The following is a 25,928-nucleotide window of genomic DNA, read 5'->3' on the forward strand; positions in this document are numbered from 1 at the left end:
AATTTGAATTGGCCCTAGTGTGTGCTTGGTGTTTGTGTGTGTCCTGTGGAGGGTTGGCACCCTGCCCAGGATTGGTTCCTGCCTTGTGCCCTGTGTTGGCTGGGATTGGCTCCAGCAGACCCCCGTGACCCTGTGTTCGGATTCAGTGGGTTGGAAAATGGATGGATGGATGTATTTAGTACCTTTAAGTTGATCCATAATATAAGATTTACTTGCATCATAAAAGGCACTATAATCTAAAGTTAAAACGTATATTAAGCAATGCTTTCAACAACATATTTTATTAAGAAAGGTATGGATATGCCCTGAAGTGTACACTAACAAAAAAGGAGAATTAATAAAAAAATAAAATAATTATTTATGAATTATTTATAAATTTATGAGCAGTCTCTTGTCTCTTCTCAGTCTTTTCTGACCCAAAACATTGGGAATGACCATAAAGAATGAGGCACGAATAAAACATATGTAAACCTTTACTCAGTTTACAATTTAAAGCCCTGGGGTTGGGGAAAAAAAGGCTCAAGGATGATAGCAGGAAAATGATAATCTAATAAGCAAAGCTGAATATTGCAACAGTTTACTTATAGGCATATTAAATCTTTCTTCCTGCACCAATTTAAAAGATGACAAACTATGATATGATTAGAATATTTAAACTTGTTTATTGAAAAAATAAAAAAAAACTTCCTCCTGCTTTAAAAACCTCTGAATAGTTTTGGTCATATTTACATTGCATGAATGTAATACACATACAGCACACAGGAGCATAGATGAAAAAATAAGATTTACACCATTTCAGGATGAATACTACTATCACTTACACATTTAACACATTTTTTCACACCAATAGATCTAAACTATTAAATAAAGGCATGTTAATATTTTTTAGAAAATAAAGGGTCACTTTGGAGTCTCAATGCATAAAAAGACTAAATAATAGGGTTGATTAGCAAACTCACTGAAGTTTTTTTGTGTGTTTGCTGATAACCTTGTTGGCTTGAATATTTCCTAGAAATTCACATAGTGGCTGGCTTAAGCAAACAATTTTGCAGAGGACCCTATGATGCTCTGTGAGGCTGGCGTGACATCGCATAGCTGTAGTAGCCATGCACAGAACTTTCTCACATACCTGCTGCAAAATCGTTCCTGATTTGGCCATAGCTGGATCGCAAAAGCACAAGAAGAATAAAAAATGCAGTTTTTGCTACTGAGAAGTTTTAAACTACTCTCCCCTAAGTAAAAAACTAACAAAAAAAGGTGAAAAGTCCCAAGGACAACTTCACCCCACTTTAAAAAAAACAAAACAGTATTATGAGTATTGCCATCAGATAACTAACACTAATACATGTATGGCAGCACCACATGACTAATTATGCATGCAAATTAACCACATGCCCTGCAACAAACAAAAAACAATCCTTAAAGAAGCCCTCCTTCTCCCCCTCCCCTCATTAGAAAACACAGGACATGCTGCAAAATAATAAAAAACAAAATATTTTTTATAATTTGCAAGACATTTCAGTGTGAAGAATTCGCACAGATACATGGGAAACAGAAAAGATGTTCCCACTGAGCCCGGAGCTATGACACAATGGAACAGGTCAGTTAATCGCAGCTGCATCATGGCACAGCCTCAAGATTGGAACCCTGTTAGCACAATGCTCTATTGTGCCTCCATAATATTTGTGACAAAGACGCATTTTTCCATGATTTTCCCCTCTGCTCCACAGTTAAAACTTACAAATTAAACAATTCAGATGTAATTGAAGTGCATACTGCAGATTTTAATTTAAGGTACCCAGGCTTGCTTCTACCCACAGACTACCCTTGCAGTCTACAAATTTACACAATATCAACAAATGCTCTGAATAACTAAGGCAATTATTTACAGGTCTATACTGTAGTTATTGAGTAGTGGCTATGATATTATGGTCATTTTCCAAGATAAGATTTGTAAGGCTTATACAAACCATTTAAAAAGCAGTGTTTTCGCACCATCCACCTTTTTTTGCTTGTGTTCAAGTAAAGCCAAGGATATAAGTATATATGCCTTCTCCTTTTCTGTTTTTGCCAGCATCAAGGCTTTTTCATACACTGGTTTAAAAGAAAACAATATATATGAAACTTTTAAATGGAGTAATATGAATTGCCTCTAAAGCAGAAAAATGCAATGTTTTTTTAAATTGAGAAATAACAATAATGGTTTTTCTCTGAGTAGCAGTATACTCGGAGAACTGATATAAGTAGTGTGTATACATTGTGTTACTAAGCCCTGCTCTAAACTAGCAACCCTTCTAGGCCTGGTTCCTGCCATATTCCAGATTCTGGTGGTATGAGCTCAAAACCTAGGACCTTGAACTGGTTTAAGTGGGTTCAGTAATGGAAGACTAGGAGTATGATTAGATTTACTGCATGCTAGAAAAAGATTCAACATTTTAGTAAAAATATAGCACATAAGAAAAAAATACACCCAATTAGTGTTTATATCCATAATTTTGAAAAGTTACACTTGTGACAAATAAGCAATATTATTGTAAATCTGGAATGAAAACTATGTTTCCCTTTAGTAAAGGGCACTGTTAAATTGATTGCCTCAGTATATTAAGACAGTAATATTAGACACTAGAATTACCAGAGTCTATGAAAAAACTCATAGATGCGGCCCACCTTAAAACTGTTCGCACCTCTCCACCAGCATCTTTTGTCATCTAAATGTGCTGATAAGACAAACTGCAAGCAGCTGGCTATTCCATCCCCCCACCGACTTAGAATGTGCACAAACTTCTCCCAGCTAATGCCTTGATTGATTATCTGGGAGTGAAATAGAGTTTTAGAGTAGAAGTAATAGATCGTTATTTGGAACACACGCATTTCATGTGTGTTCCATTTCTACAGTAATTTCTTTATCGGCACATTTAGAACACAAAAGACGCTGGTCTTGAGAGGTGTGAATGGATTTAAGAAGCGATTTAAGGTGGGACGGATCTACGAGTTTTTTAGTAGGCTCTGGTAATTCTAGTGTTAAAAGAGCACCTAGGTGACAATGGGCAGAGTGGTGGCTCTGAGGCTAGGGGTCTGCCCTGGCAATCAGGTTGCAAAATTTTGCTGGTTCAAATCCTCTAAATGCCAGAAGTGATTCCATTCCGTTGGGCCCTTGAGCAAGACCCTTAACCTGCAATTGTTCATTCTGGGTATGACATTAACTTGCATCCTGCCCTGCATGCAGGTCCTCCAATTTGCCTGGAAAACTCAGGGGTTGGTGGCAGGATTGGCAGTCTAGCCACTGTAAGAAACTAGTGTAGTGCTGAGGTGTCACCTGTAGTAGAGTTGTGCTCAGGTTCTAATTTGTGATCCTGAGGTGGTTAGTCACGTGGTGAGTGCGGCAACATGCTGTATCAGTGCATGATCTCAACCTCTCTCCAAGTGAAAATATTGCATAGTTAACATGAAACACTCTTCTGCACTACATACAGTATTTAAATCACTTCATTGCAATTCTTTATGAAATGCATTGAAACTATTAGAAGATAAAATTATTACTAATTGAGGTTCTTGAAATGAAAAATAGCACCCAACTACCCATTGTAAAATCAGAGATTACAGTTATAAACTATACAGGTATTTTTCAGCTGTCTTTTATACAGATTTTTTGTGAATGTACATAACATAGACCAGGGACTATTTTCATTTTACCTGTGATACTTTCTTGCAAAAGTCCACTCTTGAAATAAGCAAGTGCTAATCCAGTGATGTCATCTAGGTCACTGAGTTGAGTTGATGTATAAGCCTGAATAGCCTGATTATAATGACCAATGGTACTGAAAAAAGGTCAAAAAAAAAAAAAGCAGATTAAAGGTTATGTTTAGAATACCTTAGTGTCTTTTAAATAAAGTCAATTTTAATTCTGGCATGACAAATACAGTATCTGAAGAATAGAGAACAACTGCCATTAATAATTTCCTTTTATACAAATACATTTTATACAAACAAATGACAGTAGTTTAATATGTGACATCATCCATAAGACTGCTGTACTTATGAACTGAAATGCTTTGATTCAGACCATGCCTTCTAATGTGATTCATTTTTTAACTGCTGGTATTTAAAACAACATCAATCTTCTATTAGCTTCAGTTCTTTCTTGACAGGTCTAAAAATTATACTTGCTTTTGTAAATTAGACATAGTTAAGTACGCTAAGCAGAGTAAATATCTAGCAGTGTTTCTGAGATGTTCTTACCAGAGACTTCTGCCATAATTTCCAAGGGCAAATATTAACTTCTCTTTTTCTCCTGTGGTCTGTAGTATCTGAAAAGCACTGCAGGAAAAAAGGTAACTATTTTAACAGATTTGCAGATTAAAGCATTTCAGCATCTAATAAATATGAGAGATACTGCTGTCACTTCAAGCATAAGACAACAGAAGTTTCAGACTTAAATGTAATGTACATCAAGCTTTCAATGTCAATTCAAGGAAAAATAAAAGCAAATCTAAATGTTAACTATTATTTCATTTTAATGCTTTTCTCTCATTTTCCATTTTATAATTTCAGAGATTACAATGCTCTTCCACTTCATTCAAATGTACTGTACAATAAAGTACAAGCATTGTAAAAAAGGTAGAAAATAACTATTTGTCACTGCACGATAACTACATAATATTAACAATATACCGCATGCGCTCATTCACATATACAAAATTGGTCTGTTATTGAAACTCCACTACAACTAATGTAGCAACTTCAAATTAGCATTATACATAACAAAACAATAAAACTTAGAACAGTTTCTTTTATTTTATTGTATTTTGACAGTGTATAAAATCTATAAAGCTTAATATAGTACAAAGACTTTACTTTTAGGCATCTATTAATATAATTATTGTTTTGCAGGCTCAAAATCTTATGTCACAATATAACAAGTTCATTGCATATTTGCTTCTAGGAGAAAACACAGTGCATCCGGAAAGTATTCACAGCGCATTAGTTTTTCCACATTTTGTTATGTTACAGCCTTATTCCAAAATAGACTAAATTCATTTTTTCCTCAGAATTCTACACACAACATCCCATAATGACAACATCAAAAAAGTTTACTTGAAATTTTTGCAAATTTACTAAAAATAAAAAAATTGAGAAAGCACATGTACATAAGTATTCACAGTCTTTGCCATGAAGCTGAAAATTGAGCTCAGGTGCATCCTATTTCCCCTGATCATCCTTGAGTAGTTTCAGCAGCTTAATTGGAGTCCACCTGTGGTAAATTCAGTTGATTGGACATGATTTGGAAAGGCACACACCTGTCTATATAAGGTCCCACAGTTGACAGTTCATGTCAGAGCACAAATCAAACATGAAGTCAAAGGAACTGTCTGTAGACCTCCGAGACAGGATTGTCTCGAGGCACAAATCTGGGGAAGGTTACAGAAAAATATCTGCTGCTTTGAAGGTCCCAATGAGCACAGTGGCCTCCATCATCCATAAGTGGAAGACGTTCGAAACCACAAGGACTCTTGCTAGAGCTGGCCGGCCATCTAAACTGAGCAATCGGGGGAGAAGGGCCTTAGTCAGGGAGGTGACCAAAAACCCGATGGTCACTCTGTTAGAGCTCCAGAGGTCCTCTGTGGAGAGAAGAGAACCTTCCAGAAGGACAACCATCTCTGCAGCAATCCACCAATCAGGCCTGTATGGTAGAGTGGCCAGACGGAAGCCACTCCTTAGTAAAAGGCACATGGCAGCCCGCCTGGAGTTTGCCAAAAGGCACCTGAAGGACTCTCAGACCATGAGAAACAAAATTCTCTGGTCTGATGAGACAAAGATTGAACTCTTTGGCCAGGCGTCACATTTGGAGGAAACCAGGCACCGCTCATCACCAGGCCAATACCATCCCTACAGTGAAGCATGGTGGTGGCAGCATCATGCTGTGGGGATGTTTTTCAGCGGCAGGAACTGGGAGACTAGTCAGGATGAAGGGAAAGATGACTGCAGCAATGTACAGAGACATCCTGGATGAAAACCTGCTCCAGAGCGCACTTGACCTCAGACTGGGGCGACGGTTCATCTTTCAGCAGGACAACGACCCTAAGCACACAGTCAAGATATCAAAGGAGTGGCTTCAGGACAACTCTGTGAATGTCCTTGAGTGGCCCAGCCAGAGCCCAGACTTGAATGCGATTGAACATCTCTGGAGAGATCTTAAAATGGCTGTGCACCGACGCTTCCCATCCAATCTGATGGAACTTGAGAGGTGCTGCAAAGAGGAATGGGCGAAACTGGCCAAGGACAGGTGTGCCAAGCTTGTGGCATCATATTCAAAAAGACTTGAGGCTGTAATTGCTGCCAAAGGTGCATCGACAAAGTATTGAGCAAAAGCTGTGAATACTTATGTACATGTGATTTCTCAGTTTTTTTTATTTTTTTTAATAAATTTGTAAAAACCTCAAGTAAACCTTTTCATGTTGTCATTATTGGGGGTTGTGTGTAGAATTCTGAGGAAAAAAATGAATTTAATCTATTTTGGAATAAGGCTGTAACATAACAAAATGTGGAAAAAGTGATGCGCTGTGAATACTTTCCGGATGCATTGTAGTTACAAAATAAAAACATATACTTCGATTCAGCTACAACGTCAAAACTATTTACAGTAGGGTGAAGTGAATAACATTAATTATTTCTTTGAAATGGCACATATTGAGGGGTGGGACATATTAGACAACAAGTGAAGGGTCAATTCTTCAAGGGGATGTGTTGGAAGCAGAAAAAATGGTCAATCATAATAATTTAAGCTACTTTGACAATAGAAAAATTACGCTAGCTAAACAACTGGGTCGGAGATTTTCCAAAACGACAGGTCTTGCGTGGAATTACTGGTATACAGTGGTTAGTTCAACCAAAAGTAATCCAAGAAAGAACAACTGGTGAGAAGGCAACAGGGTCATGGGTGCCCAAGGCTCACTGATGCGTGTGGGGAGCAAAGGCTAGTCTGATCCCACAGAATTCCTGAAATACTGGCCATGAAGGAAAGGTGTCAGAACACACAGTGCATCCCAGTTTGCTACATATGGGGCTGCATAGCTACAGACTGGTCAGAGTGCCCATGCAGACCCCTGTCCACTGTCAAAAGTACCTACCCATTGGGCATGTGAGCATGAAAACTGGACCATGGAACAATGGATGAAGGTGACCTAGTTTGATGAATAACATTTTCTTTTAGATCATGTAGTTGATTATGTGTTTGTGCGCCATTTTTCTTGGCAGCTGGATGTACTACGTCAAGAAGGAAAGCTGACGGAGGCAATGTGATGCTGTAGGTCAGGGGCCGGCAACCTGAGGCATGCAAAACTATTTTCAATGGCACTCTGATTGAACTGAAAAAAATGATATTTTAATTACAGTGCACGTGTTCGCGCCCTCACCTACGTTTTGCATATGCGACTCACATGTAAATGGAAAACGTGTTCAGTACAGGTCATGGTAAGTTAAAACAAACCTTGTTATATTTTAATTACAGTGCATGACTTCGCACTCTGTGTCCTCACCTATGTTTTGCGCATGCGACTCACACATAAAGAGAAACCATGGGTTCATTTTAAGCTGTGGTACTTTAAAATAAACCTCTTGTTATTATTAAGTGATATACTGTCCTAAAATGACTCATAAAAGACAAAAACATGATGTTTGCTTTTTTCAAGATGAATATGAATTTGTACAAACAAAAGGATTGTGCTGTGTGTGCATTTTGGTGTGAAAGTGTTGTGTGTCATGCATAAAGTGTACAAAGACATTATCAGACTAAACATCAATTCATGTTTACAAACTCTGATGAGAAAAGTGAAGCTTGTCTAACACCTGAACATTCAGAAACCTGTGTGAAGCTAAAAGTGACCAGTTACACACCTAATATTGAGCAATTGAGCAAAGAGGTACAGGGACAAGGTTCGCATTAATTGATTAATAGCTCTGATTAATAATAAAGACTGATTAATCATATTAGAATTCTTGATAACTTTTTCTTAATCAAACTATGTATTTTGTATTGAAAAAAAATGTAATTTATAATTTCACATATGATGCTATGTATTTTAAAATATTAAATGACCAATAATATAAAACGGTTATAATGGGCTTCAAACGTATATAATATATACGTTTGAAGCTCATTATAACCCAACCAATTTTGATACTATATATAACAAAATTGGTAGAATTATGTTAGCATGTGGAATAACATTGCAACATAGGTTTGGCATGACATCGCTGAAGGGGCGTGGATTCACTAAGCCGCTGACAAGTGAGACACCTATAGCGCACACAGGAAGGAGCCACGCCCACCAACTCCAAGACCATTGGATATGACGACAATTCGCAGGGCCACGCCCACCAACTCGGACGCGACGACACAGAAAAAATGGCGTCATTTATGTTCGTCTGTCGTAGAGGCCACATGCAGTGCAGGTCAGGTTAATGTCATATACCTCCGAGCTACGTTGACTGTTCATAGAGGCATGTTTCTCACAGAGGTGAATCGCCATATGCAGCGTGTGAAACGGTTTGCGAGGGGTATCCCATGAGATCCTTAAAACAATCCTTTAAAACTGAGGTTAAAGCACAATGAAGGAATCAGTCTTTAAAAACCAATACGCCCTGTGCCTCTGTTTCATTACTGTCTCACCTGCTTCACCAATGCAGGCCCTGCAACAGTCGAGACGCTCTGTCAGCAGCTGACCTTCTCTGTGCCTGACCGGTTCACACAGAGGCAGCGCAAGAGAAAGCTGCACCAGACAGACAGAGGCACACACACAGGCAGCTGGTGGGCGGCTCTCCGTAAGTTTCTCTTGCGAGCGGACACATGACCAGGCACTGTGTATGCTTCGAGTGTGAGGGTGGACGCGACAGGACCATCTAGGAAAAATCATGTCGCGGATGTGATTCGTTGTATGAGCCGTGTAGAACAGTTTACGAGGGCTGTCCCTTAGGGTTGCCACCCGTCCTTTAAAATACGGAATCGTCCCGTATTTGAGAATGAAACTGCGCTTGGCCCCCAAGGGATGTGGCCCCCGCTGCAGTATGCGTCCGTTATTTTTTTGTATTAAAAAGTGGTAACCCTATTGTCCCTGTGTCTTTCCAGAAGTGTTCAACCATCATTAAATAATTATGCAGCGTTTGTTATGCCGCGGGTTCACTATTGTGTTGTATTTTGTTCTCTCCAGAGTTCCATCTTTTCATTCACTTACTGTTGTATTCTCACACTAACCTGTTCAATAAATAATTATGCATGAGATTGAGCGTGTGTCTATGCGTGGGTAAGCCGTTGAACCCCATTCGGGCTGCAAACCGTGGAATTGCCACTAAGTGCAACTCATACGCTCCCACTGTTTTCGTCCCTACCCTTTGTACACACCCCCCTCCCACACGTTGACTGTTAATAGAGGCATGTTTCTCGCGGAGGTGAATCGCCATATGCAGCGTGTAAAACTGTTTGTGAGGGGTATCCCATAGGATCATTAAAACATTCCTTTACAACTGAGGTTAAAACACAATGAAGTGAGCAGTCTTTAAAAAACGAGTTTTCGGTTACGACACACGACCGCGTGCAGCATAGCAAAGTGTTGTACACGCTACGTACAGCAATTCGCATCCGCGACAAACATGCGTCTTCTTAGATGCTCCTGCACTTTGTACACACCCCCCTTCCACCTCGCTATGCCGCACGGACGATTGTGTGTTGGTTCGTTGCTTTTCTTGCTGATTTATTACATTACCGATTTTGCAAATGTTAAATTTTCTCCCTGTGCTTAAAAATTATTAAAAAACTGACCTGATTATGCGGCGTATGGTACGCCGCAGGTTGGCTAGTAAGTAATATTTTGCTGGGAAACCTTGGGCACTTGCATTCATAAGGACGTACTTAAACATTGTAGTAGACCACAAACTTCCCTTTGTGGCCACTGTATTCCCTGATGGCACTCACACATAAGAACAAAGCAGCTGCACCAGGTGTAAAGATGAAAGATGGCACCATTTGGATGCAGCAGAAGGCTGGGCATCATTATGCCAGTGAATTTGCCACACACATGTCCTTCAATGACATGCAAGCAATTCGGGCAAAAACAAGAAGTCTGTCTGCATTCTCAGTACCTCTGCTTTGATTGGATGTTTCTTGCGGGGAGGGCTTCTGTTCTCTTTCTCGAATGTAGAACCTTCATCCTTACCTGATTTCACCTCTGTTGTAGCATTCTTTATTTGAAAACTAACAGTGTCAGATCAGGGAGAGCATGAACGTGATGGATAGAATAAAAGTGAATAATAAAACAAAACACTAACTTTAACAAGTACCATATATCTACACCAGCTTTTACAGACACACATACATCAAATATATGTTTTTATTCTATAATAGTAATAATAATAGCCACTCACTACTCAAAACAGTTAATGTGTGAAGGACCTGGGCTCTAACCTGCAATCTCTCGACTTGGAGACAGCAGTTCTTACCTTTATGCCAGCCAAGCAGATGTATATGCGTGCATGTGTGTGTTGTACCTTATCCCAATTTCTTTTACTTTGGTTAATTTACAGAAAAAAGTGCACTTGTTTTGTTATATTTGTGTTTTTTGTGAAAGTGTTTATTTGATATTAGGACTTCATTCTTCACACATTATACACTTTATGTAAGCATTTTATCAATTATTAGTAGGACATGAAAAAAAAGTGTCTGTTCTAGTTATGTGTTCAACATTTTTTGCCTCGCGTTTCCTGTCATCATACACAGATCGTTGTAGACACCGAACACAAATGAAATGTGTGTGTTCCAAATAACAATATATTTACCCTATACAGTTTAATGTACCCCACACCCTGATAAACAGACTTGAGCTGGGAGAACTTTGTGTATGACTAAAGCTGGGTTGGTGGGGGATGGGAAAGCGGACGGTGCTGATTGTCACATTTATAAAACAAAAGACGATGAGGAGGTGTGTGGGAATTAAAGGTGGCTCGGGATTGTCAGTTTTTTCGTTGGCTTCAGGGATTCTAGTGTTAAAGAGTAAAGTAATCCATACAGTTAACATTAAAGTAATCCATAATTTATTAAGTACAGAATATTTCTCTGTTTTAAGGGTAGTAATGTTAAATTACCATATTCATTGATTATTAGCATATTTACAATAGCGCTTGCTTTAAAAAAATTGAGGGAAAAGACAACTTTGGATTAGAAATTAATTTTAGTAAAATGGTGCAGCATATGTGTTAACCCTCCTGCTTCCCCCACACACATACCAGCTAGTCTTTCACTGCAGAGAAAACAAGGATCCTAAAACAATCAACATGCCCCTCCCATTTACTGCAAAATGATGTTTAACACAAGGGTTAAACTTGGAAAAAGTAAGCATAAAACAAGCAATTACTTAACAAAAGAAAAATGTTAGTATAATAGAACATCAGCAGCAAAAAAAGTCATGCACATCATTGAAATTTCCAAATAATTAATGTAAAGGTTGTATGATTTTAAATGATTAATTGCTAAACTAACAGTACAATGTTAATTCTCTCTATAACAATACCCCTACCTTTGGTAAGCTTTTACTGCCTGCTGTTTCAAATTTAGATGTTCATTGAGGTATCCAAGCATGGTAAATGCAGCAGCATCAATCTGTATTCTTTCTGCAAAATAAAATGTAGTTATTTTACGGTGAAATTACTAACCAATGTTTATAAGGTATATCATCAGTTCTCCCTTAGTATAGTTGTATATAGTTTTTTTTTTTTTTTTTAATTTTCCATCAAAGGGTTTAAAGGCTATATATATACACAGCGGAACCTCAGTTTGCAAGCATAATTCGTCCCGGAAACGTGCTTGCAGTCCAAAGCACTCATATATCAAAGTGAATTTCCACATATGAAATAATGAAAACTCAAGATGATTCGTTCCACAATCCAAAACTATTTATATAAAAAATGATTAAAACAAAATATAAAGTAAAAATACATAAAACAACTTAACCTGCACTTTACCTTTTAAAAGAATCATGGCAGGTGTGAGTGAGTTTCTAAACTCTTGTGGGATTCCACCCAACGGGACGACATGCAGAAGAGCATCCCAAAGCAATACACACACACATGCGCACGCGAGCGACACACGCACGCGAGAGAGACACACACACACAAGCGCGTACAGAGAGAGACACACACACACACACCCGCACACGTGAGAAGGACCATCAGCTCAGCTGTGATCACATGAAGCTCAGCAGACAAAGCGTATCCATACTACTCGCATTGCAAGACCTCGCTCGTTTATCAAGTCAAAATTTATTAAAAATTTTAGCTCATCTTGCAAAACACTCGTAAACCAAGTTACTCGCAAACCGAGGTTCCACTGTATATATATATATATATATATATATATATATATATATATATATATATAAATATATATATACATACACACATATTTTTTGAGGGGGGGGGTCAAAAACTATAGCTTTAAATAAAAATATTTTAATCATGTAAAGGAAAAAATGAGATGAGAACATATAAGGTTAATTATACTTATAGACAATAAACTGTTCAGAGTAGGATTCCTTTGATGCTCCTTGATAATAAAATGCTCCTGATATTTCAGATGATGATAGTTTTTGGGTGTACCTAAGACTTTACTTTCAACATGTCACTGTGGCTGAAATATCTTTAAGCTTGGACAAGTGGAACACTAAAATATGCTTTAACTAAAAAGAAAACAAGAGCAAATCGTCATTGGCTTACTGAATAAGAAATACATGGTAAAATTCAATGTACTTTCAGCATTCACACTGCCAGGATTTGTATACTAGACAAAGTTTGTTCACACAGTCCATTCTGACAGAAAACCACACTGGAATAAATATGAATATACTGTACACCAATCATGCTAGTCTATGTTATTTTCACATCAACCAAAGTTACAACCCACCACTATCAATCTGCATAGTGTTACAGTCGTGAGGGGCTATCGTGAGTTTCTACTTGGAAAGTTTATTCTTTCTTTTACGTGGTATATTTTTTACTTCTGCTTACTTTAATGAGTCCCTTTATCATACAATGTATTTTGCAGCAAGACAGGTCTCAGATTCTGACAGCCAATATCCATCCTGTGTGACTAAAATCATTCCAGGTTAGCATTAAACTCCGCAATTCTGGCCTACTGGTGAAATGTCCTACAAGACTGAAAAACCTTTCACCACTGCTGCAGCACTATCTCACATGATTATCAGGCTATTTGACAGACCCCCTTGTGCAATTAGAAACATGTGAAAATTTTCACAGTCAAAGATTAAAATTGGCAAAAACAGAAATACGGCAATGTATACCTTGACTAAAAATGCTTTGTAGGGACTATAGGATGACCTGGACTAAACAAGTCAGATGTATTTAAAGAAGCCTGTGCTGTATTAGATGGATATAAGAACAGAATTACATCTTATATCTGTTTCTGTATAGAATGATGCATTCTAACAAAAACAATTATTAAATACACTAATGATAATCAACTGTTTTAAAGAACTAAAAAAGTTACATTCAGTTAAAGAGTCAGTGGAGATAAGGTTGGATAGAAACAAAGTAAAATATAATTTATTGAAGACAGCAAAGGATGCTAAATGAAAATATAAAAGCAAGTTTGAAAAGTATTGTTTTACCAAAAAAAATCCTTTGTCCGGATATGTGATTACTGATTACAAATGTAACCCCTATATACTTCATCTGACTGAGTTCTCTACTCAGTCAACTGAATAGTTTTTACCTGCATGTATGACAAACTCTACTCATGGCCCTGAATCATGTGACTTCCTCTTACACTCTAATTCTTCACCTACCATCTATTATATTAGACATGATGTTGGTTTCCACAGCAAGCCTGAAAACTCAGTTAATGGTAGAATCAGTAAATTTTAGGTGGCACCTCACTCCTACTTCAGTTCCCAGTAATAAATAGATTTCATGACTGAACTGCTGAAATCATTACATTTATTTGCAGCGCTATGTCTGTCTGAGCTGGGATGAAAACATACAATTGCCTATCATAAAAGGGCTCAACAGTGTATATTTTTTTCTCTTACAAATGAAAAAGTCTAGCCTGTTAGTACTGATCCTGGTATGAGTGTGTGTGTTTTAATAAAGGGAAGTTACTGACAAAATCCTGACTTCTTTCATAGACCTCAAGGACTAATTTAGGAAGACATTAAGGATGAAATTTCAAAAAGGGAAGAAGAACCAAGTAGGAAACCATTCTCTGCAAGGAGGAAGAATGGCAAGCAGATGAAAAAGAGGAAAGTTATTGTGTATTATATAAAAAAAATCAGCCATATTCATAGCTTGCTAAGGTAGTCAGCACATGTTTTTTAAAGCCCAAGCAGAGAATGAAGGCTTTGATTGCTTAGTACTGGAAGTGAACTTATCTAAATAAACTGCAATCTACAAAAGTTGACAGAGCACATCTGAAATGAAATTTTAATTCCTTACCTGTATATTTTGTCAAAGCAACTTGTGCTGAAGAAATAGCGTTCATTTGCACAATATTGTAGAGGTACAGCTCAGAGTTCCTATTACTTTTATCCAAAAGTGTTGAACAAACCCAGTGAGCATATCCCTTCACTCCTTCAGTCTGTTCAGAACAAAGAATACGAAATAGGAGAATATGTCATTAATATACTATACAGTTTAAGAAAATAATTTAAATTCAGAATAAGAAAGAAATAGTACATAGGCAGGTTTTAAGGTAAAACTAAGCAACACATTTTACAAATACTAATACAAATAACTTGCATGCTGGCTTTTAGATATAAAGAAACACATTTAATGTACACATAATACATTTTTACTTTTATGTTTTATGTAATAGTTTTTAGTAAATACATAAGCAATTATAGTTGAGACATCTGAGCTGTCACTGCATCAAATAAGTTTCAGGCAAAAAATACACACATTCTAATTTCTGTACGTATTTTATTTAATGTAAGAAAAACATACAAATCCTTACTGTATTTATAAATTATAAATGAAATGGAAACTGGAAAGTTTATTGATTATATTTTACATGTGTGTGTTTGTATGTACATTTTCAGGATCAGTGTTATTGGGGACTGAAGGTCAAACTTTGGGGCTGAATGTTTTTCTGGCTCCAACTAGGACAGAATATGGCTGTGTGGATAGTGCAGATGGTGACCGCCAACTTTTTGGTCCATGCCCTAATCGAATACCTGGTACAACCCATATAGGGACAACCTTGGGTGGATATATAAGTGCTGTTAGAGATAACAGAGCATCACTGAACCACCAGCCAGACCACAAAGAATGACGTCACTCCCATCATGAAAACTGAGATGACACAGAGAAATGCTAAGACACCTCCTGTTTTGCAGTCACGTCTAGCCCTTTTGTGATCTACTGAAAAGACCAGACTGAATTGGCACCCTGTCCAAGCACTCTATGAAACCGGCAGCAACAATACCCTTGTTGCTGTCTGTTACTATGTGTCAGAACAATACAACGACAAATGGGCCAATCTGACCTGTATTCATGGTGAGGCCAGGAATTACACCATTGCAGTGTGTCGGCTTGTGGCAGAAGGGCAGCTCAGATGGATGTGCGTGGTGGGGATTCCAAATACCTCCATATGCTGTGATCCTGGGGAGAGCTTGGACCCATAGAAAACCCGACAGGGAACCTCTGTGCCCAAGTACCTGGAGGAGAATCATAGCCATGCAAGGTAAAGTGGCGTCCACAAAGCCACCACAACAGAGCTGTTCTTGAACAAAGATCCAGCGGGTTCACAGGGTCTTGCCCCTATCCCATTCGCCTCCCTGCAACTTTGGTTTTGTTACCTGTCCACATCATTTAAACTCAAGCAATGGAATGACAATGCAGTCACAGTTCTTGATAGACAACATACTGGCAGGTCCACGCCATCCACACCTCACACTGTCCTTGAACATGATCTGCTGTACTAAGAGGCGGAAAGCCAGGCAAAGTCCGGAGCCATCTCCTTGTCCCACAGCCCTACCTCTGAGAGGTATGTGACTTGGCCTACACTCACTTACTGGTGGTGCATTTGGGTGCTGAAAAAACACTTGTGTGCATAATGGAATGCTTATATTGGCCTGGCATGTATGAGGAAATGCACCACTTTTGCAGATCCTGCCCAGAATGTCAACTGACCCAGATGCACCGGTGGTATCAAACTCCTCTTGTTCCCTTGCCCACAACTGACATTCCTTTCAAATGGCTTCATATGGATATTGTCGGGCCTCTTGAACCTTCCTATAGGACATAAATCTTCATCCTGGTGGACTATGCCACCTGGTGCCCAGTTGCCATACTCCTCTGGGTAGCAAATTTAAAGACCATCACCTAGGAACTGTTAGGGATCTTCTCACGTGTCAGCATCCCCAAGGAGACCAGAGGACGCCCTTCACATTGTGGACCTTCTGGGAGTCACCAGGCTGCTCTGCATCTGTTACTTCAAAACATCCATTCACCATCCTCATATGGGCAGCCTGATTGAGAACTTTAACCAGATTACTAAAACAGATATTGAGAAAGGTGGTCCAGACAGACAGGACTGGGACCAAATTCTGCCTCTTGTTTGCCTTCTGGGAGGTGCTGCGAGCCTCATATGGGTTTTCCCCTTTTTAACTGCTGTACAGGAAACAGAACTGGGGACTACTTGACTTTGTCTGGGAGGGCTGGGTAGAGGAAGCCACACTCCCGTCCCATAACATTATTGAGTATGTCTCTGGGTTATGGTATTGTTTCATTCCACTTCGCCCCACGCTGCAAGAGCATCACGAGCATCCTCAGTGCTCTCAGGCTCAGCTGTACAATCAAGGCTCTTGCTCTTTTCTCCAGGGGACAGGGTCATGGTACTAGTCCCCAAATCACACTCCAAACTCATTGGCCATTGGCAGGGGCATACCAGGTCCACAAATGAAAGGGGCCTGTGGATTACATGGTCAACCAGCCCATCCATCGCTCCATAAAACAAAACAAATCTACCACATCAACTTTCTGAGGCTCTGGGATGACTGTGACTCTAGTGACTCCATGGCCACACTCACACTGTCGCTCTTTATGGACACTGACCTACTAAACTATGGGGACAGCCTTACCCCTCCACAAAAGAAGGAACTAGGAACTGTCACCACCTCATTCGAGGGAGTTGTCGATCCTATGCCAGGCTGAACAGTGCTGATTACCCATGGCACCATCTACGAGCCGGGCATGGTCATGCAAGAGTGGTCTTACTGTTTCCCGGGAGGCTAAGAAGGCAGAGGTGGATTTAGAAGTACATTGCATCCTGGAGCTAGTGGTAGCCCAGCACGATCATATTGGTCCCAAAACCCGATGGAAGTTGGTGCTTCTGCAACGAAGTCCATTGCCTCAGTTAGGTCTCCAATTTCAATGCATATCCCATGGTGATGACCTCCTAGAGTGACTGGGGAATTCTCAGTTCCTATCCACCCTCAACATGACAAAAGGCTACGGGCACATTCAGGGACGTGGCAAAAGACTGCATTTAGCAGCCCTAGTTGTGACCGGCATTACTGTATCCTACCCTTTGGGCTGCCTAGGGCCCTCGTGACCTTCCAGCATCTATAATGCCTATGGTGCTACCTATCTCGATAACATCATCATCTATATAGTGGCTCCCTTTGTTGATCTCTAACTACAAATATGCAAACCATGTCAGAGACCTTTGCTTCCATATACTGTATGTATATATATATATATATATATATATATAGTATATATATATATATATATACAGTATATATATATATATATATATATACAGTATATATATATATATATATATATATATATATATATATATATATATATATATATATATATATATATATATATATATATATATATATATTGTCAGGGATGCCAGGGGCAACGACCCGGCCGGGACGCCGTGAGGGACCGGAAGAGGGTCAAAGCCCACACTGGATCATGTGGGAGCCGCCTTCCTGGTTGTTCTGGGGGCCACGGGTTGAGGGCATGGAAGCTCTACCCTGTAGGGGCCCGTGGTCACCGTCAGGAGGCGCCCCAATGCCTTGGGGACCTGTTGCCCCAGCACTTCCGTCACACCAGGAAGTGCTGGGGGGAAGATTTAGGGTGACACCCGGAGAGCTGCCGGGAGGACAGCCACGCTGGGGCGTGGCCAAGTGAGGAATGCCGGGAATACCTGGTTCTCATCCGGGGACTGTATAAAAGGGGCCGTCTCCATTCATTCAGCGCTGGAGTCGGGTGGAGGCAGGACAAGGCAGAAGAGAGAGTGGAGGCGGCCCAAGAAGAAGGCATTTTGTGGCCAGGACTGTGTGTTGGGGTTTGTGCACTATTTTGGACTGGGTCTTAGTAACCAAATACTTATATATATTATTGGATAATAAACGTGTGGTAATTTGAGAACAACATGTCCGCCTGTCTGTGTCCGGGTCAGCTCCACTATATATATATATATATATATATATATATATATATATACACACACATACACACACTGTAAGACCATAGTATCTTTTTTTTTTAAAGAAGACTGCAGAAAATGAAAGCTACTTTATATTTTATTTTCAATAATAATTCAGTTTATAAGCAGAAATGTTTAATTTTTAATGCATTAAAATGTACACTGACTTAACATTATCTTGCAATCAAAACTGTCTAAATCTTTTTCACTTATCAGTGGTATTAAATATATTAAACACTGAAAGGAAACTTCTCTAAGAGAGAATATTGTGAAGAAACAAATGCGTTTTCTATTTTAAAAGAGCACCTATGAATTGGTTGTAGTATGCTAGCTAGATTTTGTATTGACAGGTTCCAAATACAGGTTATAAATACTGCAAAAGCTTAAGCTTACATGAACACTCAGCTCTGTGGTGTGTCTGAAAAGATCCATGGTTTCGTAACTCCCAACTGCTTCAGCAATAAGAGCCTAAAAGAAAACTGATATATTTAGCAATATTTGGGACATCTGGAGAGCAATATAAAATGATTAATAGATATGTAAAGTCTTCAACCAACAACACTTCAGCATGAATTGCAATTCTCATTAAAATTCAAGTAATTATGCATTACAAAGTATACTGCACAGGATGAAGCACGCAGAAAGTAGCTGCATTATAACAGACAGGGTGACTCATGAAACATAAAAGCATGCTGTGAGTGTACAACAATAGCAACACACTGCTTCAATTAGACTTTAATCTTTCTTCTGTTCTTCATCTATATCCCGTCATTTCAGTCACTGAGTAAATTTAATCTTTTAAAAGAAATTAAAATAGAACCATGATTGTAGGTTATCTGCAAAATTACAATTCTTAACTGAAATGTAGGTACAAAAAATAAAAAATTTAAAATGCCAGGTGTCAATAAAACCAATATTAATTATGAATTTTAGGAGGTAAAATGATAAAAAAATACACTGCAGAAATGCTGAAGACAATACATTTCCTTTGATTAATGATAATGTACTGCACAAAAAACTGTGAAAATGTATTTGTCACTTTTCTAATATATTGTGTTTTGTCTGTTTTACATAATGAATGGCTTAAGCCCTTTTGACAAAATGCAGTATTAAAGATAGCAAACCTGACTGAACACACAATGCAGTTTTTCAAACAATACTTTCTTCATTTCATGGAACAAATGCAGTCCAATCTCACTATCACTCATGTGATAGAATAATTACCACCCATAGATTCAGTAACTGGTTGCAGCACCTTTAGCAGCAATAATCCCAACTATACGCTTCCTCTAATTTGATATCAATCTTGCAAGCAGACTTTGAGGAATTTTAGCCCTCTCTGCTTTACGTATGTGAAAAACTGGTTCCTGCTGTGGAAAGTCTTTTGGCTTCAAGTCAGAACTTTGTTACTTCCGATCCATTTAGCTGCAGACTTCCTTTTGAGTTTACTTTGCTTTTATGTTTTGTGTCATTGTCATTCTGCATAACTTCAGTTTCAGATTACAGACAGATGACAGGACATTTTCTTCATGAATATTCTAGTAAAGTGCAAAATTCTTTCAATAATGGCAAGTCTTATGGGTCCTGTGGAAACAAAGCATCCCAACAACATCACACTGCAACCCTATGTTTTATTGTACGTATAATATTTTTCTGAATGCCTTATTAACTTCTCCCCAGACACAGAGGGACTGTGTCATCTAAAGAGTTCTACTTTTGTCATGTCTGTCCACAGAACATTATTTTAAAAGGCTTGGGATGTGACACAAGCAATAATGTTACTCTTGGATAAGGTTTCTACCTAGCTACTCTCTCACTAACCTCATTTTCACTCTGTCTCTGACCTTAGCTAAGACTGCAGTTTTATGCATGTTCTTCTGGGATACCTTTTGACTTCTTGAATAAGTTGTCTCTGTGCACTTGGGGCAATTTTAACAGGCCAGGTTTTACTAGAAAGATTCATCACAGTTCCAAATGACTCTTACTGTAGTGCGATGGAGTCCCAGAGCTCTCTTCCCGATTGGCAAATTTCAACAACATTTTTCCTCTTATTGAGGCATAGTATACTTCTAGAAATACTGTGGTGAATACTTCAGTCTCATGGTAAGCTTTAATATATGGTAAGGTTTAGATTCAACACAGTTGGCTGCAATCAGGTCTGGCCATGTCACATCAATTAACTTTGGTTATCTGTGAAGAGTGAGTGACTAAGGGGGCAACTACCTTATATATGGGTAATATAGTTATTGGATAACGGTATTACTTAAATTTATTAAGTATCAATTTAGAAATGATACTCTAAATCCCTTTATCTAACATTACACTTTGTATAAAGATCTGAAGCCATTCATTGTAAAAAAAATAAAACAAAGGATGGGGGTGGGGATTACTTTTTCACAGCAGTGTATCTGGGATAATATGCTTAATTAAAAGTAATATGAGTGATGCTTATGAAATATGTGTGGCAAAAAAGAAAATAAGTGCACAAACACAAATATAAAATGTATAACAAGGCAACACCCTAAATAAATCATGATTTTTTGTTTACTTAAATGGCAAAAAAACAATCTCCTATGATGTTCAATTTTAACCCAGAAAAATATATGCATGGTGCTGTTGACACTTGTAATATAAGGTGGATATTGACTACTATATCGTAGGTCTATCAAAGTTGACTTATGAAAACAACTCACACTTGCAGGATTCTTCTCATCCACTGACCCTATCTTGTAGAAAGAAAACAACTGCAATGTCCATAACACAAATCTAAAGTTCCAGTAATAGAATTTTGCTCAAAATAATTAATTGGGGTTAAGTACAAACAGTTGTATGATGGTATTGGTCAAAGTTTGCTTTCAGTTTATGAATCAAAACTGAGACAATGTAAAATCTAACAATTTGAAACAGTCTGTGATCATAATATAATGTATATTACTCTAGGCAAACAACACAACTTTTAAATTGTTTTGTGTGAGTGTTTATTCTTGGATATGTATAACGTGAATTGTTACCTGGCCTCTTCTTATTTGATATCTTATTTCTTTATGATTGCTGAAGACAAAAATAATTATACTTCATATAAACAAATTATCTCTAAAGTTATGTAAATGCACTGAAATACAAATACCTGGCCGATCCAACAGCGAACATAAGACGGTTCCAAAGACTGGGCTACCTTAAAAGCTTTGTGAGCAAGCTGGAAAAAACAATTCTTGTGTTACATTTCTCAACATAACATATTGCTCTTAAATAGTCTATGTATAGCCGTTCACTAGCATTATGACTTATATATCAATGTAGTAAAAGGAAACAATTGTAAGGAAAATGCCTAAATATTAATAGTCACAAGCACATATAAAACTGATAAAGCACAATCTAATACTAAATGCTTCGACTACATTAACGGGCTGTAGAAAAAAAGGAAACATTTTCTATCATTTTTAAACCTCTCTTTTTATTTAACTCATACTATTGTCTTCTGCATCAATTTTATTACTGGTACTATTTTGTATTTACTTTCAGTTGAAAATGCAGAATTAACTGGTCTAATAAGACAGCCTCTGATATTCTTTAAATTATATTTGCTGTCTTCCAAATAATTTTAAACTGCCAAAACAAAACAATGATGACTTTGCCAAGACACTTTAAAACATTCAGACATTTAATTAGTCTTTATATAAATAAAAAGAAATTTAATTGAAAAAAACACTAATATTTGAATGCTTTAGGACTGAACATATTCAAATAAGCAAAATCTGTAAACAGTAAAAATACAATACCTCAATATTTTCATGCTTCTGGTATAAAACCCCTAGATTTGTCCAAGCTACAACATTCTGGAAACAAAAATAAATGACAGCTAAAAGGGCATTTTTAGCAAAACTGAAAAAATTATCTTTACTCTCCTTAAAACATTATGTGTAAGAATCTTACTCACATTTGCTTCGGCCTGCACAGATTTGATAAATGAATGTTGTGCTAAAGCAGAATTTTCAATACCTGAAGAGACAATAAATATATTGTACCTAGACTGTGTAACAGGAAAGAGTTTTAAATGTGTAATTATTAATAAACATAATTTATAATTAATCATAGAAAAACTTTGTTTTTCTCTCCCACGAAGACAAACCACTTACCATTACATATCTGGAAATAATTACTGAATAAGATGTCATAACACAGATTTAAGGGGGAAATTTGGGAAACAAATGTAACAAATAATAAATAATTTGATCTTCCAACTAATCATAGAATTAAAAATGCCAGTTGATCAGTATGCTGGAGTCTGTGTAATTTAAATAAATACATGCCATAAAAGGATTATCTGGTGCTATCACCCTGCTCTGTGCGAGACACTAAATGCAAAGACTGAGTGGCTCCAGTGCTAGTGAACTTAAAAATACATTTTAGAAACAAATTCAAATTTCCATAACTTCAAGGAAGAACACTGCCATTTTATTAGCTTGCTGTTAACACCAAATAATTTCCATAAAAGTGAAAAAACAAATTAGACAAGGACTTCATCTGAATTCATTATTTATCTGAACAGTGAAGAAGATAAGGATGGGCATGGGGGCTCTGGCATGACAATAATCATTTTCATAGTAAAGTGTTTAGTGGAGGTGAAGAAGAGGATACTGAAATGGGAAGATAGTTTGGAAGTGAAAGTCTTCAAGTCTTCATGATAATGCAAGAAAGACCAAGGCAATGGCTGGAGGTGAATGGGCATAAAGTGTGAAAGAGATGGGTGCATGAACATGCAGTAAATGTGCTAAAGGTTTTGGGGAAAAATGCATTTCAATTACAAGTCAGAAGCGGATGCACAAAAGATGTAGCCTTGTTCAGGGTAGTCTGTAGGCAGTAAGTGTTATCTTTTTTCTGGTACAAAGTTTGCAAATGGGATGCAGAATGTTAATGTAGTAAGTGGAAATTCAGATGTCAGCAATGGAGAAATGAGGGAAGTCATTATATTTAGAAGACATGTTGAGTGCCAATGGTTAGATAGGGTGAGACATGTACAGAAGAATTCCAGAGCTGTCCCATATTTTCAATTCTAAAAGGAATCTATCTCTCTCTCTCATTCAAGGTTGCAGTTTATGAAAGCTAGGTAAGAAGTAGTATGCTACATACTACCATCTACAAATTAAAATTTTTAAATATAGAAAAATGTATTTCCTTTGTAAAGTAAAGCTGAGTTAAGTGTATACAGCACACTGCTCGGTGGAAAAAAAAAAAAGTATAACTAAACTTTGACTCATCAAATTACAGATACTACTAAATGATATAAGGAATTAATACTGACAGATGTATAATTTTTTGTTGCACCTACGGTATATCTTGTATATACTGTGTACATGTCAAGTTTGTTATAGTTATTGAAAACTAAAATCAAAACTGAAACTATTATTAACAAAACATTTTTGTAAACTGAAATAAAACAATGTAACAAAACTCAAATGAAAAACTAAAATTAAACAAAACTATTAAAGTAGCTGGAAAGACAAACTGAAACAAAATAGTAATTTATCAAAAATATTTTTTGTTTTCGTTTTTGAAGGAATATTCTTCTAGACAGTTATTAACCCTTGTAATTTTTAACTCTAAAACAGAAAGTCACCCACCATGAGCCGCCCACATATATTCATCCAGTGGACGGTGGCCAGTGACAGAGGGCAGCAGTTCACATAGCATTTGTGGTGACAGAGCAAGCTGAATACGGGTGCGTAAAGCACGTGAAATAGTTACTTGGTGCTTGTTGTATATTGAGATCTAATCCAAACGCCTGAAGTTAGAATGTGCTGGTCAACAAAACCTTTACGATATGGACAGAAAAATTATGAGTGTGTAATGTTTCAGTTTATTTCTCAGGTGCCTGCATTTTGTTGACAATAATTCACCTGCCACTTCACAAAGGAGAAATCCTTCAAAATAAAATGCCAGTGATCGAGAGACTGACAAGGTCAGCATACATGAGGCATACTGTTACCGACCAATCACTTTTGCTTTAAAAAAGTCATTTAACAATGAAGCGATACAAACCTTGTAAAGTTCCTGAGTGGGCAATGTCTCTACTGAACCACAGGTAGGCAGTAGGCAAACCTACTAATGTGTTTTTGTATTTATTCTATATTTTTAAATTAATCTTCTTTTAGTTTATTTTTACAGATCAAAATACCTGATACTGTGAAAATAATCCAGTTGCAGAATTATGTTTTAAAATATTTGTCCCTCTTTTTTCAATTTTTCTCTCTCTATCAAAATAGATTGTTGAAATATTATATTATTTTTGTTCTTAACATTGATCATATCTTACATATTGCATACTTGGGATTTTCCTGCCTTGCATGCATCCAGACCTGCTGGGGTAGGCTCCAGGTTTCCTGCGATCCTGCTCTGGATAAACAGGTTTAGATAATGTATATATTGCTCCTAATCTCAGACGCTGTTTCTGTCGTCTTGTGCCTGTCCATACACCTATTAACTGCTCTTACTCTGCTGATTAAGGGTTTACTGTTCTTATGATGGGCCATTCAAGTCTCACTGCCCTTAAGTTTTACATTAAATGCTTTTTTTTCTTTGTTTCACTCAATACGTCTAGTTGGAATATGCACACTGATTCAAGTCTAAGAGTCCTGTTCTTCCTAAGCCCCCATGATTTTCATGATCACACCTGTCATAACACAGTAGAATCTATTTTCTGATTTTTGGTATCTTTTCAGGCCCACAGGTGGCAAAATACTGTCTATAAATTGTACACGCCTGAGATGGAATCAGAGATCAATATGGATGGTAGAAAATAAAGCCCAGTATGGTCGATTTTTGAATACAATATTGAAGGCATTATTTATAAGCATATTGCTTTGGAGCAGGATATGTTGTGTGCTGTAGACATTTAGAGTAAAAAAACCCTCAAATCTTAAAAGTCACCTAAATTTCATTACGAATTGACCCATTCTGGGCAAGAAAAGACAAAAATTGCCAACAGTCTGCGCAGATTTGTTCAGCACAAATTTTAATAATTATAAAAGTGAATAAAATTGTTCATATTCAGTATCTGCTTTTGATTATGCTTGTTTTTATCAGACAAAAAAAAAAAAACAGATAGTAAACCATGTAGTGTAGTGAGCTTCCATTAACATTAAACTCCTATTATATCCAAACCCATTAAGTGCACGGTTCTATCTGGTCGTGACACAAAACTAAACTCCATAGTAGCTCTTTAACCAGACCATAATTACTAAAACTAAAACTGAAACTAATAGATATAAAAATAAAATATCTTTGTGAAATAAAAACTAAATTAAAACAAAAGATATACAATGAAGGAAAACTAAAACTAAACTGAATTTCCAAGTAAGGTCAGAAAAAATATAGAAATAAAAACTAATATAAAAAGGCAAAACTATAGTAACTGGGGTACATA

At 37.4% G+C, this 25,928-nt stretch overlaps 1 protein-coding gene across 2 annotated transcripts in view; it reads right to left on the reverse strand.

The window, feature by feature from the left end:
* The window catches only part of ttc37 (tetratricopeptide repeat domain 37), a 197,322-nt gene that overhangs the window by 47,659 nt on the left and 123,735 nt on the right, over positions 1–25,928 (reverse strand). For both annotated transcript variants that reach the window (XM_039759363.1, XM_039759362.1), the window contains exons 22-30: positions 22,443–22,504; positions 22,285–22,341; positions 21,633–21,701; positions 18,899–18,973; positions 14,494–14,635; positions 11,565–11,658; positions 4,240–4,317; positions 3,694–3,818; positions 1,971–2,094 (exon numbers count right to left, since the gene is read on the reverse strand). In XM_039759363.1, coding sequence (XP_039615297.1) covers positions 1,971–2,094; positions 3,694–3,818; positions 4,240–4,317; positions 11,565–11,658; positions 14,494–14,635; positions 18,899–18,973; positions 21,633–21,701; positions 22,285–22,341; positions 22,443–22,504 — 826 coding nt within the window. The remainder of the gene's footprint in view (positions 1–1,970; positions 2,095–3,693; positions 3,819–4,239; positions 4,318–11,564; positions 11,659–14,493; positions 14,636–18,898; positions 18,974–21,632; positions 21,702–22,284; positions 22,342–22,442; positions 22,505–25,928) is intronic.

This window comes from Polypterus senegalus, chromosome 7, assembly GCF_016835505.1.
Source record: "Polypterus senegalus isolate Bchr_013 chromosome 7, ASM1683550v1, whole genome shotgun sequence".
Taxonomy (NCBI): Eukaryota; Metazoa; Chordata; class Cladistia; order Polypteriformes; family Polypteridae; genus Polypterus; species Polypterus senegalus.